This window comes from Aplidium turbinatum, chromosome 17 (genome assembly GCF_918807975.1).
Source record: "Aplidium turbinatum chromosome 17, kaAplTurb1.1, whole genome shotgun sequence".
Classification (NCBI taxonomy): Eukaryota; Metazoa; Chordata; class Ascidiacea; order Aplousobranchia; family Polyclinidae; genus Aplidium; species Aplidium turbinatum.
The window spans coordinates 9,358,286-9,377,638 of NC_137488.1; the positions used below are offsets into that span (position 1 = coordinate 9,358,286).

The 19,353-nt window shown below is 39.5% G+C and overlaps 2 protein-coding genes across 2 annotated transcripts; one reads left to right on the plus strand and one right to left on the minus strand.

The window, feature by feature from the left end:
- Positions 1-8: 8 nt before the first annotated feature.
- LOC145786780 (uncharacterized) lies at positions 9-10,245 on the minus strand. The gene is made up of 15 exons (XM_082598521.1): positions 9,734-10,245; positions 8,203-8,384; positions 7,776-7,879; positions 7,422-7,519; positions 7,152-7,356; positions 6,189-6,395; positions 5,699-5,799; positions 5,232-5,366; positions 4,845-5,043; positions 4,579-4,712; positions 4,064-4,163; positions 3,388-3,608; positions 1,996-2,148; positions 1,432-1,600; positions 9-1,039 (listed from the first exon to the last, which is right to left on the minus strand). The coding sequence occupies exons 1-15, from the start codon at positions 10,139-10,141 to the stop codon at positions 741-743; spliced, it is 2,715 nt and encodes a 904-aa protein (XP_082454647.1). The 5' UTR covers positions 10,142-10,245; the 3' UTR covers positions 9-740.
- A 4,084-nt stretch (positions 10,246-14,329) lies between these two features.
- LOC145786158 (uncharacterized) lies at positions 14,330-18,583 on the plus strand. Its single transcript, XM_082597809.1, has one exon. The coding sequence runs from the start codon at positions 14,330-14,332 to the stop codon at positions 18,581-18,583; it is 4,254 nt and encodes a 1,417-aa protein (XP_082453935.1).
- The last annotated feature ends 770 nt before the right edge of the window (positions 18,584-19,353 follow it).

The window sequence follows — 19,353 nt, forward strand, 5'->3', positions numbered from 1 at the left end:
ATAAATATACGGCACGCCAATGCATGCAAGAAAGACTGTAAAGTGATAAAAATCCAGCATAGCTTGCTATTAGACTACTTTGAAATTGAGAGGATTTACGATGGTAGCCTAAGGTTACAAAATGCTTGGAAAAAAACGTGCAACTGTGTGGGCAACAACTACACAGTAAAGATGAATATTGAGAACAGTTCAAAACTTGCAACACACACAAGGCCCGGCTTCAAATGGAAGTTTTGGGTGTGGAGAAACACGTGTTCTCGTAACCATTGAAATAGATGATTATTTAAAATTGCGTGCAAGTAAATCGATTGATAGTCACTGGGCTCTGGGAACGAAATACGAGAATCAAGGGACCACCGTTCAACTATCGGTGGGTGGAACTGAACAGCACAACTCAGGGATACGTCACTGATAGCACCACTTTTTACGTAAGAAGAAGTTTCGAACTATCCAGTGTTCTTTACGTTGGATCAATGTAAAAATGACGAATTTTGCTGTCTGGGTGCTAACAGTTTAGAAAGGGCTCTCTTAATAATATCAACAACATCACGTGCTTCCCATGAACAAATCACAGTCTTCGTAATTCAATACTTGATTGAGATAAAAAGTAACATATTATAAAAAGCAGTATGGAATACTATCAAATTGATAGCAGCTATGGAGATACAAAATATAGAAAATATTTAATCCAACTTCGACTCGAAAGCATTATATTTACGTAGTAATAACGTAGAACTATGCTATCTCTTCTGCACCGCTGTTGTGTCGTATAAGACCACTTGTTTTCCAAAGCGAGTGATGCATTGATCAACCAGGTTTAGCAGCTGAGCTACGTTGGTACGTATGACTTCAGCTATCTGAGGTGAATTGCGATCCAGCAGCCTCGTCCGAACAGCACTGCCCAAGTCGCAGCGATGAGCCGTGGCGTGACGTAAGGTTGCGATGACGTGCAGTGGGAATTGGCAGTTGTATAGGTAGGAAATGTAATCGTTTGTATTGCGCAGAAAAGCCTCCTCTGCTCTCAAGTGGATAAGCTGACCTATGAATTTCAAGAATTATTTTGGTCAGATCGGTTTGGATACATAATTTCAAACTTGTTTTGAAGGGAGTAATTTCAGGTTTGTGCATAATTTACAAGTTAAGGTAACAAGTCGTATAGTTTATTTTAGTCGCATCACGCTAACAATAAAAAAAATCACACTGGTTACAAAATTGATCCTTGATAACAAACTATTTGCACGACATACAAAAAAAATCCCATTTTAAGCCATCATTACATGCTTCAGTATCAAAACATTATCGCTTGTACAACAGGTGCAGTATTTTATAGTTCTTCCTGAAACAGTTTATGTCTTTCATGATATATTACGTCACATGTAATTATGATAAGACAGAAATCGTTTTTTTTTTAACATAATACCAATCGCAAACCTTGGACACTCTGGTGGCCTTTATTAGACACTGGAATGGCAGCAAGGAATCCCAACAAAAGATATTCCAAGTCGCTCCACTGGCGCCTGTTGAAGGGAGTCACTGCATTAGTGATCCCACTAAGACGAGGAACGGAAATATAATGCTCAACAGCAACTCTCTGTGATATCTGGAATAAATGCGATAGTTAAATGTTTAGCTGATGGACCAAAGCATGCCTTGAATGCAGGATCAATTTAAGCCAGGGTCCAAAAGCGCCCCTGGACCCTCTCTGTCAACGCTATTGCTTGTATGGGTCAAACAGGGTTAATTTGTAATATTGAAAAAAATTAAAGCTGTTAAATGAATAAAAACTTAGCCAGGTGTAATGCACAAGGGCAACCCTTCGTAACATTTGAAATAAATTGGTTAGTTGAAAATCGTATGAATGGGTAAAAGCATATGAGTGTAGATGGAAAGGAGTTAATTGGTAATTGATAAGAAGTGAATAAAGTTGGCTCAAAAAACTATAACAACTCCATTCACTTAGTTCAGTGAACTTTTTCCCTGCAATATCGCACTTACCTGCGGAACTATGACACCGATCAAAGACCCATCCGATTGCTTGAGAGGACGAAAGTTGTCGAACTGATTCCCACCAACATCCACAGGAAATCCTGCATCCGCGAGTTCGGAGGAGCTTAATTCTCTTTCAAAAGCAGGAATGGTTTTGAAGAGCTGCAAGAAACATGAAAAAAGACTGATAATTCTAATCAAGCAGGCATTGACAATACACCCCAGTAGTTGCATATGATAATTTACTATAACACAACGTTAAAGCAGGGATATCTATAACTACGGGATTGGAAACTCTGTGGAACTGAAAACACTTTTATACACCAGTAGGGTCACTGCTCTTTGCGTCGCTGTGATAAAGGTTTACATAAGTTGACCTTAAAAAATAGCAAGTAGTAAACAGACAAGGAAAAGTGCAACAATCAATGCACCTGCCGTAAACTGTAAAGTATACACTTGCCTAGTTTATTTAATGTGATTGTATTCCATTTGTGCAATCCTGTCGTATTTCGTTTGCTGCTGAATGATTTCAAAACCGAGTATTAGTTTTACTTCTTATGACATCTTAAACGTATTGATTTCGTACTGGGTTGGTCTGTGAATAAGTTTATCATAAAGGCCTACGACAACACATTTCACTGATTGTTGAACACTCCTCGTTTACTTCTGATCCGGTTTGCAATACTCAAAATGTTAAAGAACAACAGGGAATTTTTGGATTCTTTGCATTCATTTATTTTTTGATATTTTGGATTCGTGGTTTTAAACTTTTACACATCATATAAGTTTTGATGTGAGTGTACCTGCACATTTTATATTGTTATTGCAAAATTGAATTTTATACATTCTTCAGTTGAAACAAACAGTGTTTTATTTTAATAATTATTCTGCAGTCATAGTAATATGTTGACCCTGCTGATGTATAGCACTGAAAAGAGTTTCCAATCTCGTAGTTATAGATATTCCTGCGTTAAAGGATGTCAAATAACATAATACGATTGCTGCAAACAAAGAAGTTGCAAACTCCCCAACAACATGCAGCGCGGAGGGAAAATACCAAACAGATAAGTTCTCGCAACAATGCAGCCATTGAAAAGTAAGCACGTCACACGGTGGTGGTTATGATTAGATGCATATAATTTCCATAACCCGTTGGTACAAAGCTAGTAATTGTTTGAGGTTAGTAGAACAGCTGGCAAAAGCAATTGTTTTTCGATCTGGTGGTAATGAGCCAGACAACAACGTAAAAAGCAGCTTTTGTAGCGGGGTACTTAAAAAAAAAACTTTGGTAAGCCCCATCAATAAAGTTTGTTGCAATAGAGTGAAAACCAAACTTTTTTTAACTTCAAACAGTCAAAAATAGAATTAAAACAGTAGAAACACATATGAAAAATATCTTACACCAAGCATGCGGTCTAGTTGATACACTGCAAGTTGAGAGACGCCGAACTCGTCGGGACCACGCTTGGCAAGGAATAGCGCGGGTTGCCTTTTCTGGCCAATCTCCAGCACTATGTTCATTTGCCCGCCATTCGCCAGTTTTCCGTGTGAAGGTTTGAACTTGCTCGCGTCGACGACTTTGCTATCTTGCACTAGCTTCATCCAGTCGTCGTCGGTCATGCCTGGAGACAGACCAGAATGTTCTAGAATTGCTGTGTCCCAACGCTGGCATACGTTGGGACATTCAATCAAGAAAAAAATAAAACAAAACACAACAATTTGAAACGAACTGAAGATGAAGAAGTCCAATGTTTAAAAATGTCTACTATGCTTAATTTAATCTTTCCAAACAATTATCTTGTAATCAATCGATTCCATGTACATCTCATTTACCAAAACAGCCAAATAAATGTTAAGCAATATTATTTTCTCTTGCATTACAACGCCTTGAAAAGGTAAAAGTGCAACATACGAATTGTCTCAAAAATGCTGACTCATTTTCAACGCATTGCAATGCAGTGTTAAAGCGTCATCGCTAGATCACAGCTTATAGCAGTATACTATACAAGTTTCGTTCTGTACCGTTTCCTCAGTAAATTATTATGGCCGCCATATTGAAAGTTCCACCTTCGCTCACCTGGCCAACTGCAAGACTTCATCAACACATCTCTGCAGGCATCTCGAGGTATTGATTGTGAAGCAATAGCACCGTCTAAGCAATGACCTTGCTCTTTCATCTGAAAGCATGACAATGCAATTATTATGCTTACGTATCGAGCTGTCAATCATTGTAATGATTTTAAGTGGAGATCGTAAGTTAAGAGCAGTGGTTGCAGTGATAGAGGAATGCAATATATTTCACGATAAGTTTGGAACAGCTATAAACTAATGTGTGTCTTTCATTTACGCACATCCAAAGTTGGTGAACCTTACATAGGAAGTGCAGTCGGCTATATTTCCACTTGCAGCGTGATTTTAACTTTATGTGAACTAGCGACCTTTTCAGTAATTATGTTTTTTTTTCTGGCATCCCGAACTTGTGGATCGGAATGCGGCGCGTGGTTTGAAACAAACGCGACAAGAATGAAGGGAAACTTCTTATTGGCGCAACAAGGTAGATGAGGCTTACTTTGTGACGTCATTAGCAAGTACCTTTTGGGCGACACCTTGCGGAACGATTTCAGGTATCTCAGCGAGATCAGCAACTCCAAGTCGGATGTAAACTGTCGTGCCAGCGTGGTCAACTGGGTTGCTTTTGTCCGATTTCAGAATGGCAATGATCCAACCTGCGTAGAACAAAAGTCAAGATGCTGTTTCTACCGAGCTTCAATTGGCCGAAGAAAAAAAAAAAAAGCACGTAGGGTGGCTGAAAAACGATTTACAATGTAAAGTCTACGTGTTTTTACATCAAAACCCACCTTCCTTGCGAAGATGAGGGATCGTTACGAAGGATTTACACTTGTCATCAGCCGAGCACTTGCGCATGGCTTCTTCAGCGGTCCGGAGTGACATGACGCATCCCCACTCTGCCTTGCTGCGCGGGCAGTGGTAATCGTACTGACCAGGGAAGTCGGCGTGCTCAATCTTTTGAAATCCATTCTGTACATCACCTTGGGGCTGAATGGAAAACAAAATGGTTGTAATCTTCAAACTGCACTTTTTACACACAATACTATTTTGACATGACATGGTGATAGTTTTCATACCTTTCTAAATAGGCAAGACTAACGTTACATTGATTCAACGTCGGCAGACATTGAATCAGTGTAAAAATGACAGATTTTAGTGTCTGGGAAATTACTTACAAGTTGACCGTCCTGGTCCAAACGCTGAAAATCAAAAGCAGAATCAGGGTCGTTCCCGGGTTGAGGTTGTTCCACAACGCCAAGGTTGACTTCGTTGATGGCTACTTTGGATTCGTGCTGCTCCCATGAGTCAACCTGGGTAAAAAAGCAAGCTGTACCCAAACGGCAACTCTTTTACACTGATTCAACCTTTGCAGACGTTGAATCAATGTGAAAAACGGTTGATTTGCACCCTGGGACATTCATTCCCAAAGCAGTTTTTCTACATTGCTTCAACGTCTGTAAATGTTGAATCAATGTGCTGGGTAGATAATGTTTACAATTTTTGAAAACCTGAGAAATTTATTCGGTAAGTTACCGAAAATCAATGTTAACTGATGAATAACTAACCACAATGCAACCTACCAGACTGCAAATCAGTCAGTTTTGCATTGATTCAACGTGCAAAAACGTGTTTTCTGAGATACCTGCCATCCGTCTGGCAATCGTTGCATGTTCAACACGGCAGGATCGTTGTTCGATACTTTCTGCTGTGGAGCTTCATTTTGAAATCGCAAGCCGGATTGCGCTGAAACGTAAAATGAAATGAAAACGGAAAGATGACACCAGAAGAATTATTCGTTTTGCTAGGAAACTTCAATTGCTGCTTGAACCACTTGGAATAGAATCCCAGTTCTCATAGCATCGCCTTAGTGTCTGTAGTTGTTGAATCAATAGAAAAAATGAATTTGGTTATGTGGAATCAGGTCTCGTTAATTGAAACTTAGAAAATGAAGTGTTCTTTGAACGCTGACCATGGGTATTCGACCCCGCTATCAGACAGGAATTCGTCAAACGATCTCTTGCATTTCATTTTCACCATTTTAACTTGTCAACAATAAACGAAAAACATTTCGAAAACGACAGCACTCCACAAAACCCAGTGCAGTCGGATTACTGAGGTTTATCTGCACTTACACATTGGCATCAACGGTCTCAGTTCCTTCAGAAGCTCAGAAGCAGAACCTTTGAGAGTGTTCAGGTTTACTAAAGTGTTCAAAATAGCCTCCGAAAGTTTTTGTGGCACATTGTAGCGCAACAAAGGCGCTAAAAAAGCGTGGTTCAGTTCATGCAAGTTCTTCTTCGCATTATAGCCCGAGCACTGTCCCAAAACGCAGGTCAATCCTGAAACAACAAAAAAACTTTCGTGAAATTTGATGTTTGGCTCATCAGACGCAGATAAATCGTTGAAACCTGTTTCTCAGGAACATGTTTTGTAGTAAGCCGTAACCAGTTAGGTAGCCTACAAATTGTTGGTTCATTTGGCATTATGCTCATTGATAAGCTCACTCGAGCCCACTGTCAATCTCAGTGACCGAGAAGCAAGTTACCAAACAACACCATTAAAAATTCCATCATGTTAAAATTTGACCAACTAGACTTACTAGAGCGACCCTAATTACTTCAGCGTGTGATATTTTATTTGCAAATGAAATGAATAAGCGTGATGGAGTTTTTAATGATCGAAAGGCTGAAGGTGCGAAAGAGTTGAAATGTTGAACTCCTGCTGTCCAACAATAAAGAGCAAAATAAAAAGTGGCAGGTTATATTTAAAAATTGTAAGATCATAAGCCATATTTAATTTCAGCATGAGGGAATTTTTAATGGTATCTTTTCGAAAGTTGCGACCGGGGCTCGACAAAGCCTCTCTAGTATGCGAAACTGTCAGGATTAAGCTCTCAAAGAAACTTTCTCAGTCCGAGGATAACGATTCCTACAATCCATCGATTAAAGAAGATATTCAGAAGCAACAATACAAAACCAAAAATCGTTAGACAGCCACACTCTGACCGTGAAACGGCTAGTGAAGATTATAATTGAACATTGCATAGCAGAGAGAAGCAAAGAACTAGCAAACACAAAATGACTTCAGCGACATACCGCAGTTAATTCCATCGACATAACATTGCTGATCATTCATGCATGACGGCTCCGTCAGATAAATCAGCTGATCAAAGTCATTCAGCTGGATTTTCCGGTCTTCGGCGTTGAGAATAAAATTTTCAGGGTTCCAATTCTCGAGACGCACACTTCCAAGGAGTGTGTTCGAAAAGTAAGTGGCTAGACTGAGCAGCTCAACACAGATCTGATAAGAAAATAAGTTGGAATCAAAATCACATTAAGTTTAACTTTCTAAAACACAACATTTACCTTTAATCTCTCTTCCCAACTTAACATCTTCAATCTCTCGATACGAGCAGGAGAACCTGTTTCTCTGATCAATATGACTCCAGATGATGACACTCTTCCTGTGATTGGAAGATTGAACAAAAGTTTTTACAAAAAACTGCACAACCTAATTTAGAAGATAACAAAAAAAAACTATCGACTTAAGCTTTATAGAAAATCTACTTCTTCAAACATCACTTCATCATGTTAAGTAGGCCTAGCTTACATAGTGGATGAAAGAATTTACTGAATACAATGAACATTGAACATGCCACTTTAAGGATATACAATTAGCACATCCACAAAGTTAGATAATATATGCGCTCATAGCCTTACCAGGCTTATCAGTAGATTTTACCCTTTGCACACATAAGCCAAGGATTCTAGCAATATTGGAGTGAGACAGTTGCAAGAGCAAAACTGCCTGGTCAAGAATCCTCCTGAAAAACAATATATATGTATCAGCCAAAAGTTAGCACATTATTCAACATTTGAACTAGGACCACAAACAAAGCTTTCAGACAAAAAAAAAACAATTGCAGAAATAAATCAACAAAGCATCTGACAAAGTAAATGTTAGTGAGGATGAAAATATTAGAGAAATAGATGCTGATGTCTCTCAACCATTGTTCTGGTTCCTTGATGTTATTGAGGATGAGGATTGAGAACAGAAGTGAAGAGACATCAGCACCTATTTCTTTAATTAAAGTAAATGTTGAAAACACAATAATATTCACATATAATTTGCATGCAAGTATTTCACCTGTTTTTGAGCAGAAGACATCGATCTAACTCTTGCTGAGTTGTATATGAATTAGCGGAGCCACAGTTGGCATTCACCATTACTTCAAGATCAGCTTTAGCAATTTCTACTCTCACTCCTTTGTTGTTGTGGACTCCTGGATATACTGCACTTTGCTTCGTTTCATATAATACTTCTTGCAACTATTAAATGAAAAAAATAATCTTATTTAACAGGATTGAATTCTAGCTTAACTATTCCTCTGAGTACTGATACTCGCAGTTAGGAGGGAGTCTTGTGTAAAATCTTTTAAGGTACCGTATATACATGTTGAAATACATAAAAAGTAGATTCAAGTGACTATTGCAACTTGAAAAAAGCTATGACGCATCCAGTATGACCTTTTAGTGAAGTCGCTTGAAGAATTGTGGGTGTGGATAATGTTTTTTTTAAGAGCTGAGAGACAAGTTTTTGTGCTAGTTTTAATGTACTGTAACATATATAATAGCATAAGGTACCGTACTTTCATGATGCACTAGAAGCAAAATTTTGGCCAGAGGCCTGGAAGTAAATTACAACTCAGGCCGGAGCTTCCGCGTTTGGTCACATCTTCCTCATATAATCAATGTTCTAACCTAGCGGTAGTATATCACTCTCACTAAGCTCTCTAATGTTTAGGTCCTTTGAAAAGATTCATTCAAGAGTAAACTTTTGGGTAAATTTTAAATTTAGCAATGTTTTTTAATTATGCTATAATAGACTGGTAGATAGAACACCTGATTTAAAGGATTGAAAACACTAACAGTGTATGATATTATATTCATCAAATAAGCAAATTTGCTAATTAAGTATACATATAACTTATTTCATGAACTAATTTATTATCATATATTCCACCAGTAATTTGCCAATTAGAATGGTTGATTACTGGTACATTAAAAAACTTGCTTCTTAATTATGTAATCAGAGAAATCTCCTCATCGACTGCTTAAAAGATCTGCTGTTAGTGCCTCTAATTTAAGTCAGTAAACATGAGTTGGATAATGGATACCGTACCGTGTCAGTTCATGCAAAAGACCTTACAAAATAGCATTTAATTTTGTTTCAGTTTACCAAACAAAAATTTTATGTTATCTTGTGTCCAATGCAATAACATGCAAGTATGATATTGAAAATTACAGTTATGCAACAGAACTGACAACTGGAAACAGGGAAAAAACATATACGGTAATCATACAGTTAACTGCTCCCAAGTTTGGCATGCCATTACATGTGTTTTGCCAAGATACAGCCACGTGCTCATGAGCAGTATGTATGCAACAGTCAACATCCTTCGGAGAGTTATCTAAGCACTCTAACTAATCAACCACAACTTAGTATTGATGGTTTTAAAGTAATAGTGCGATTGATAGCTAGTTTATAAAGCTGCACTAAAGTTGCAATGCTAGATGCTTTGTAAAGCACACAAAAAAACACATATTATATCTACAATAGATGCCATGCTATATAAAACATGCCTTGTTATTATTCCAAATCATAAACTATATACAACCTGAGTAATGCTGGCTTCTTTACATCCCCATAATCGTGAAAAGAAATTCTTCAGTTTAACAACAGACATTAGTTCATCAAGTAAATAAGAAAAGTCGGTTGAATTGTTTTCAATATGATTTCTTGCTTCTTTAACATTTGATTGTGATGAAAGATGTGCTAAGGAAACTAATTGTAGAAGTCTTTTGTTCATATAATTTTTATTAATGAATGGATCTAGATCTCCCGGAGAGTCAGCAAAAAAAGAGTTTTTGGAAAAGTCAATTTCTTCACTTCGCTTTGTTAGATGTACATATGTCAGTGCTGATTTTCCATTGCTGAATACTAAATAGATAAGCAATCGCAAGAAAATTATTAACCCAAAGGCAAGTAAGGCTGTGTACAATCTTGCTGGCTTAATAATCTTCATCTTTTGCTAGAAAAATAAAATAAAAAAAGATAAAGTTAGGCTGAGTTAAGCAATTAATGGTTCATACTTTCTCAAAACATCATTAATATACCGGTAATGAAATGATAAAGGAAGGAAGCAAACGACCTTACAAGGTCAGATTCCATACACTTTCAACAGAATACATATATACTATTTAAAATCAATGATTTGCAAAAAAAAAAATAGTGCAATGACTGCATAGTGCATACGGTAGCCTAGTTAGTAAAAATGTTTAATCTCAACCGTATTTATGTTACTGCATATTGATAATCTATAAACCATATAAACTATGCAACTTTTTTGCAGACTCAAAATTTTCACTTGTATGATAACGAGCAAATGCTGAAGCATCAGAAATACTGTTCAGCAATCTCATAATTTTTTACCGTCTAAACAAAGGAACAATTAAATGCATATTTTTAGGTTATAAGCAGATGCTAGCTATTCATACAAGATAGAAGCTTCAAATGAGATAACCACTCAGAGTCTGAAGCTCAAACTTCATATTGGAAAACACTTATTCTATTTGAATAAGTGTGGCACAGATGATTGTTAGGCTACGGTATCTAACATGAAACCTTAAATAGAGTAGCCTATAGACTATGACTTATCCTGTTAGTTTTTATGTAATTTTATCTCTTCTAGCTACATTAAGCACTTAGTTTGCCATTGCTACAATTTATCCCTGAAAAGTAAAATACGGCACATTGATGATGAGCATGTAGGCAATTAGATAGGCATACATGGTAATTGGTAACCATAATATCTGAGGTAACACTAACAGTTACCATATGTCACTCGAGCATGACGTCTTGCGCTCAAGCGTATATTTTTTTTCAAAATTTGAGGTCGGGTATGCACCATAAACTTGGCACTTTTGAAAAGAAAAAAATGACAAAACCAAGACATTAAAAGTATATACTTTTATAAAATTGATAAAGCTTTGGTAGAAGTTTTCTTTGTTGAACCATGGAGAAATAAAACAAAGTAACTTCAGCGGGTTTAACATGATGTAGGCCTATTACATACACAAATACAGTATAACATAATTAAAAATAAACTCTTTCGATACGTACGTGTGTCCTCATCAGGAATTACAGAACTGTAATATACATAAAATGAAAATTGTAAGGTAAATTTAACTTTGCACTATGGAGTGGGAAACTTCACATTGTGCGCTAACCAGGAGAGAGAAATTAAAACAGGCAGTGCGAACAACGGAAAGCCAGGTGAGTGTGGCTTCATCCAGTTCTGTTATGCGATGCAATTTTATTTGGCGCCTTGTAAATGAGATATTCAAGAAGGACATGATGAGCAGTTTCTTCTTCTGCGCCACATTTGCAGGCAAATGAGAGAACTAAACCCTACTGCGGATATTGGAATAGAAGCGGCCGACTCGTGTTCGAATTCTATTTAGTTTGACTCAAGTCGGCCGGGATACGTCCATACCAGATCGTGTAGCGTCACAGCGTGCCACCGGGTGCGGTATAAAACCATGGAGTTTGATATTGGTAGCACGCCATGTTGTGTTCCAAGTGTCTTCCATGTGGCTTATAATGTGCTGCACTGGTGGTATGAGCACTGAATGTTTGTAATAGTTTAAGGAAAAAAGTTGCATATTTTAAATAAGGATATTGCTAATGTTGTTGCGTCTAGGTCAGTTCTTTTCCAAACATAACATAATAATCAATACAGCGTCCTAGCATAGTTTTATTTTTATCTCTTTAGGCGACAACGCAACATCCTGCTTACACTCTTTTCTGGTATTCCTGCTAGATATCTACTCAACATAAGCTCCATGACACAGATTGTTTTGACCAGCTCTTGAAAGCTGGTAATTTGCGGAATGGTGGACTGCGTCTTAGATAGTTGTGGGAACGGTTTCTGCACTTCGTCTTTACGATTGCAAGAACAGGAAATCCTTTTTAATCTGGTAAAGTAGTAAACATTTTGTTCGCCCCGTTAGCTCAGTGGTTATGCGCCTAGCTCAAGATCACGCGGCAGTGGTTTGGCTCTCGGGGTGTGCGCTTGAGCAACACATTTCAGGACTGCTCTCAATTCAGTGGCAATGCGGCATCTATAGTGAATCGAATAATTTTCCGGCAACAGTCGAAAAACTTCATTCTACCAATTTCGGTAATCGACCCTGCATCAAGAGCTTTTACAAGTATGCGAAACTACCAGGAATAACATATTAAGGCTTTGTCAGTCTGAGGATAAAGATTCAAAACCAAACTAAGAAAAGAAAAGAGTGTTTCTTTACTCTTTGACTTGATTTTGATCACAAAACTTTGATTGAAAATGAGCTCAACGATTCTTTATCTTTTGAAATCACAACAAAGGGTTTCAAATTTTTATTTTAAAATGCAGTTTACACTGTAGTCTACTAGGCTCAGTGGCGTAACCAAAGAGGAGCAGGGGGAATTGCTCCCTCTGTGAAATTTTTTGCTTCCCATCTTGCGCTCCCAGCAAAAATTCAGCTAATAAAATGTTAATCAAGTAAAACAGTTTTGATTAGAATTCCGTATCTCATAGTGCAATACATTAGCTCGCCTAATTTACTCAGATTCGGTTAAACACATCCGTTTTCCTTGCAGCTGAAAACAGTAGGCTACTCCATACCTGTATGTCGCAATTGATGATGTGTTATCTTGGTCCAGCATTTTCCTTTTTTAGAGACTGTCATTTGTGTAGTTTTATTTCAGTTATAACCTAGCCAGAATCAGCAAGTGCAATCAGTATAGCCAGAAGCGTAGTAATTGGAGTAATTGGCCCTCCTGCACTATTGTTGTATATGCAATCGACCAACCTAAGCTATTGTTAGATTTTCAACAGGTCCTTGATAGGCCTGCCTTTCGTTTTACCGCATTACTCCCGTTAATTTGTGTATTCGCCACCTAGCGTCGTTTCCCCTTCATTGTTATGTTATCGCTCTTTGCAAATGGCAACACTCACCACGAGATTGTCTATGGAACTTTCGAGACGTTTTCGTTTTTGCTGCTAGTTTGCCAGCTAGCCGAACTTGTTAGCTACTGTAGTTTGTGAATGAAAATTGATTGAGTGATGTTTATGCTTTGTTAGCTGCTTCTCTGTTATGTATTTTTACAGGACTTAAGTTTGACAATTGTTAGGGTGATCCCTATTTTACGTGTAAGCTGTCTGATTCCATATTTGCAGCTTGCTATCTCTCAAAGTTCAACTTACTGGTGAGCGTACTTGTGATGTAATAATGTTTTGTATAACTGAATGTTGACTGTCTACCGTAAACAAACGTAACGTATCTCTGATGTGCGTAAATTGTTGTTAGGCTAATACTTCAAACTTAAATATTGCAGAGTCAATCACTATAGAATCCTTCGCGTACAAGTGCATCATTTGGCATTACTGATCCGGTCATACTACCGGTACGTTCATTATTCTGAATTGTATGATTGATTGATTTGTGTCGTGAATTGTGGATTTATGTTTACTACTGAATTATTGACCAATAATTTGTCAGCCTAATGGAAATTAATTCTCGTAAACCGATCTTAACTAGGCCAAGTGAATTGCCACGTTTCTTTGTTTTTTAATGATTATTGACCTAGCGTTATGGTTGTACGGTACGGTAGCCTACGTAATAATTGTGTAAGGTAACATCGCGAATTTATTTATTCAGTGCGTCATTGGCCAACCTGTGGAACTTGTGTACCGTACAGTGGATTGAGAACTGTTTGTCAACAAATTTGGTACGTTTATCAGTTCGACTGTTGTGCTTGCTGAATTGTGACTAGTGTCTTATGTTGTGTTATTTCTTGACAGAAAAACCGTATAAACTTCATTGCTGCGAAGCAGTCATTGGAAACCGAGTGATTTCTTCAAGTTGGCGTGCTTTAACAGTTGCTCACTCCTGCCGGGTGGATTAGGAAAATCGTGACGTCACCGGCGCAATTAACTACCGCACCTGTTGTGTTCGCGTCGCACACAACATCGTTTTTCAAATTTGACATTAAAGCTTGACCATCTTTGAACTGAAGCTGATTTCGTCAATTGAACCGAACTGCTGATCTTCACCAACCTGACGATCAAATTTGCGTTTACTTACCTAGTTCCCATCAGTGTTACGTGACATCTCTCATTTGCTGAAGTTAGCTTATGCTGTTACGAAGCGGATTTGCATACACAGCTATGGATTCCAAAGCCGAAGCTATTCAACAAGCAGCTGATACTTTGAGAGACAGCTACAAGCGTGGTGAACAACTGATGAGCAAACGTGAAAACCTCACAGAAGTACAGACTATCCTGTTAGAAATTGACAAAAATTATGCCTCTTTAATGGCGCTTTGTGTCGATGTCCCTGACAATGAACAAATTCCAGGAGGTCTTTCAACCAAACGGGATTACATTCAAGGTAAAGAAGAATTTGCTGATAGAGCCAAACAGTGGTTCACGGAATGCGAGAGGACAGACACTAAAACTCCTCCACTACGTTCACATCACTCGTCCTTGCGTACCCATTCTCACCGCTCCAAATCCGGAAGCATTCGGTCATCGAGTACAACGTACAGTTTGCGTCAACGTGAAGCACATGCCAAATTGGAACTAGCTCGTTTGACAAAAGAACAGAATGATGCCAGGCGACGAGAGGAAGAAGAACTAGTTCGCATGGAACAAGAGAAAGCTCAGTTGGAACAGGATAAAGCTCGGTTGGAGCAGGATAAAGCTCGCTTTGAACGTGAGAGAGCCGAAGCTGAAGACCTGCGTCAAATTAAAGCTGCCGAAACTGAAGCCGCACTCTGGCAAGATGATTCTTCTTCGGTTATCAATATTGGATCAATGACACCCGTACGATTGCCACAGCAAACCTTCACTCACAAAGACACACACCTGGAACCTCTGCGTCACGGTGATGAGCGGCACAAACAAGAACCAACTGCAACATCTGCAAGAATGCCAGACCAAAAGGTAAATTACCCTTGTTATTATACTAGCCGACAACCTGATCTTTCAGAACGACTTCTACCTAAACCAGATGTTAAGAAATTCTTTGGTGACCCACTCGATTTCTGGGCTTTCTGGCACCGTTTTAAGTCCCATATTTCTGATTGGTTGACACCCGACAGGAAGATGTCTTACCTCATGCAGCACTGCTGTGATGCAGTCTGTGAACAAATAAGGCACCTTGCCGATAGCAGCGAAGGTCACAACTGCTATGATGAAGCGTGGGAAGAATTAAAACGGAGGTATGGCCAACCACACGTTATTGCGCATGCTTGCGAGGAACGCTTGAGAGCTGTTACCAGAATTTCTCACCACGAACCCGAACAATTGGAGAAGTTGTCCGTCCTGTTGAAAAGATGTTGTTTATCATTGAGCTCAAACACCGAAGCTTCGAACTTGGATACCGTGCAGTTTATCACCTGCCTTGCAAATAAGCTGCCAGCGTCTCTGAAAGAAAAGTGGGTAATTGAAGCTCTGAAAATCAATGACGACACTGGAAAAGTGGCTGGATTCCAACATTTTGCTGACTTCATAACGAACGAATCTAGGATTGCCAATTCAATCTATGGCGTGAAACTTTTTTCATCAAATGTCGACAAACTTAACAAGCCTGACACCAAAGGGAAACAAAAGGCTTCACTGTTTAACGTAGTGACAAAACCTACTGAACGATCCGGACAGCTCCGAATTGGCAACAAGCGACTCATACAATGTATCCTGTGCGATAGTACACATTATTTGCAACACTGCAAAGAGTTCAAAGCCAAATCCGTCACTGAACGGGAGCAATTTGTAAGGAAGAACAAATTGTGCTTAAACTGTCTTGGACCAGATCACATACGTGCCGACTGCAGAAGCCGAGGTAAATGCACTGAATGCGGAAGCTCATCACATCATTCTCTGTTACATCGGTACTTGGTCACAACTGGAGAACAAATCCAGAGACGACACCCCAACCCCATTGCTAATAGAAGAAATGATAGCCAGCCAGATGATCCCGGAAGAAGACCATCAGAAAGGAACACAAATGAAGTTGTAGAAACCTTCCATTCCAGAACCAACAACTCGGCAACTTACTTGGACATCGTTCCCGTACGTGTGACAGGAGAAGGAAAGGTAATACATACTTATGCTCTCCTAGATTCTGGTTCAAACCGCACATTTTGTGAACAAAAACTTGTAGACATGCTTGAACTGAAACCTGAGCCATCTGGTGACTTCCAGGTGCAAACACTGTCTTCGAGTGGACCATATTCCTTCAGTTCTTCAACTGTATCGTTGAAAGTTCTACCAGTAGTTGGCGGCGAAGTGCAAGAACTGACAGATGTGATCGTCGTTGACAAGATACCTACCAAGCCAACTCCAGCGCCTTCTCCGGAGTATCTGCAAACGCACAAGCACCTCCAAGGCATTGACTTGAAGCAACTGGACCATGGTACAGTTACACTGTTGATCGGTTATGATCATGCTGTCTCCCACCGATGCATTGAAAGCCGCTTTGCACCTAACCCGAAGCAAGGACCTGATGCAGTCAGGACACCCTTAGGCTGGTTGCTTAGAGGTACTCGACCAAAGGAGACAGGCTTAGATAATTTCGATGCTGAATCCGACATTTCAAATTTTCTTGTCCGTGACACGAAGCAGAACCCTGCTGACCAAGCTTCAAGGGGCATGACGGCCAAAGCCTTGTTGAATTCTGGGATGTGGCTCAATGGCCCAGATTTACTGAGAAAACCCCCAGAAGAATGGCCCAATCAAACTGCTCAGAAACCACAATCTGAAGATATCTTTGTTGCTTACAAACCAAAGAGGAAAATCGAAACCTTTACTGCTTCTACGACTGAAAGCCAAGGAACCAACAGGTTAATCTCCTACTTCTCATCTCTGCGCCGACTGAAACTATCAGTAGCCTGGTTCCTGAGATTCAAATCATACTTACTGATGCGCATGAAGAACGAAACCCAGATTACACTGAAAGGACCAATCAGTGTGCCAGAACTTGATGAGGCAGAAATTGAGTTAATCAAATACGAGCAGCGTCAGAGTTTTCCAGCCTGGATCAAATCTCTATCCAAAGGAAAACATCCAAACATGCCCAAAGCCAAGAGGATCCCACTCGAAAAACTCAGCCCTGTCCTAATGAAAGATGTTCTACGTGTTGGCGGAAGAATCGACAGATCCGACTTACCGTTCGAAACGCGACATCCTGCTATCATAGCTCCAGAGCGCCACTTAACGGACTTGATAATTGAACATTGTCATACCAACGAATCGAAGCACATGGGTGAAAGCCATACACTGAACAATATTAAGCGAAAATACTGGATAGTTAATGCCAAAGTTGCGGTTAAAAGGGTACTTGCAAGATGCCTGCCTTGCCGGCGAAGGACCGCAAAACCTAGACAACAGCTCATGGCAGAACTGCCAGAAGCAAGGTTACAAATGTCACAGCCACCATTCTCACAGACTGGCGTTGACTTTTTTGGGCCGCTGAATGTCCGAAACAGACGAAGTGACATTAAGAGATACGGCTGCCTTTTTACATGTCTCACAACTAGAGCCATTCACTTGGAGGTGGCACCAGACCTGACAACTGGCGCATTCATAAATGCCCTACGGCGTTTCATAGCTCGCAGAGGCCCCATCAAGAAAATCTTCTCTGACAATGGAACCAACTTTGTGGGTTGTGAAAGAATCTTGAAGCAAGCCATCGATGAGTGGAATCAGAACCAGATCCACCAGAGCCTTCGACAACAAGGAATAGAATGGTCATTCAACCCCCCAACAGCCAGCCATATGGGCGGAGCCTGGGAGAGAATGATTCGCACAGTACGTCAAATTCTTATGAACATCTTACCAAAACAACCACTCGATGATGACACATTGCACACATTACTTCTTGAAGTAGAAGACATCGTCAATTCAAGACCACTCACCGATGTGCAACTGGAAGTTGATGGCGACTTACCCCTGACACCTAACCACTTGTTGAAGTTGAATTCTTCATCGAATTTACCGCCAATGTTAAGCTGCGACAGAGATGGCTACCGACCAAGTGATCGATACCGCCATGTGCAGTTTCTGGCAGACACCTTTTGGAAGCAGTGGGTTAAGGAATACCCACGATCTGTGATGTCAAGAACGAAATGGCTTCACAGAAAGGAAAATATCCGAAGAGGAGACATCGTCCTTTTGATTGATGACTCTGCCCCCAGACAACGATGGCCACTAGGCAGAGTAATTGAAACATTTCCTGATCGTCACGGCGTTGTTCGTTCCGTAGAAGTGAAGACTGCAACCGGATCTCTGAAGAGACCAATATCCAAACTTTGTGTAATTGTCCAAAGGGAAGAAGATGATCCAGATGAAGATGAGACACCAATAGACACCGTTGAGATTTTGCTGGAAGATCAGAGCGATGAGGAAGAGACTAAAGACTGAACTGTTACATGACAATAGACTGTTGAAAAACTTTTATTCATGAAAAGAACGAGCCAGTTTGGCCCTTCTTTGGCCCGGGAGTGTTAGATTTTCAACAGGTCCTTGATAGGCCTGCCTTTCGTTTTACCGCATTACTCCCGTTAATTTGTGTATTCGCCACCTAGCGTCGTTTCCCCTTCATTGTTATGTTATCGCTCTTTGCAAATGGCAACACTCACCACGAGATTGTCTATGGAACTTTCGAGACGTTTTCGTTTTTGCTGCTAGTTTGCCAGCTAGCCGAACTTGTTAGCTACTGTAGTTTGTGAATGAAAATTGATTGAGTGATGTTTATGCTTTGTTAGCTGCTTCTCTGTTATGTATTTTTACAGGACTTAAGTTTGACAATTGTTAGGGTGATCCCTATTTTACGTGTAAGCTGTCTGATTCCATATTTGCAGCTTGCTATCTCTCAAAGTTCAACTTACTGGTGAGCGTACTTGTGATGTAATAATGTTTTGTATAACTGAATGTTGACTGTCTACCGTAAACAAACGTAACGTATCTCTGATGTGCGTAAATTGTTGTTAGGCTAATACTTCAAACTTAAATATTGCAGAGTCAATCACTATAGAATCCTTCGCGTACAAGTGCATCATTTGGCATTACTGATCCGGTCATACTACCGGTACGTTCATTATTCTGAATTGTATGATTGATTGATTTGTGTCGTGAATTGTGGATTTATGTTTACTACTGAATTATTGACCAATAATTTGTCAGCCTAATGG

What these genes read in the sequence shown, in the direction of transcription:
- LOC145786780 (XM_082598521.1), bottom strand. Translation starts at nt 10,141, where the DNA reads ATGAAGATTATTAAGCCAGCAAGATTGTACACAGCCTTACTTGCCTTT. An exon ending in TGTCGATGGAATTAACTGCG is followed by an intron (nt 6,396 to 7,151) that starts GTATGTCGCTGA and finishes TTGTTGTTTCAG; the next exon opens with GATTGACCTGCGTTTTGGGA. An exon ending in GAGACCGTTGATGCCAATGT is followed by an intron (nt 5,800 to 6,188) that starts GTAAGTGCAGAT and finishes TTTACGTTTCAG; the next exon opens with CGCAATCCGGCTTGCGATTT.
- LOC145786158 (XM_082597809.1), top strand. Translation starts at nt 14,330, where the DNA reads ATGGATTCCAAAGCCGAAGCTATTCAACAAGCAGCTGATACTTTGAGA.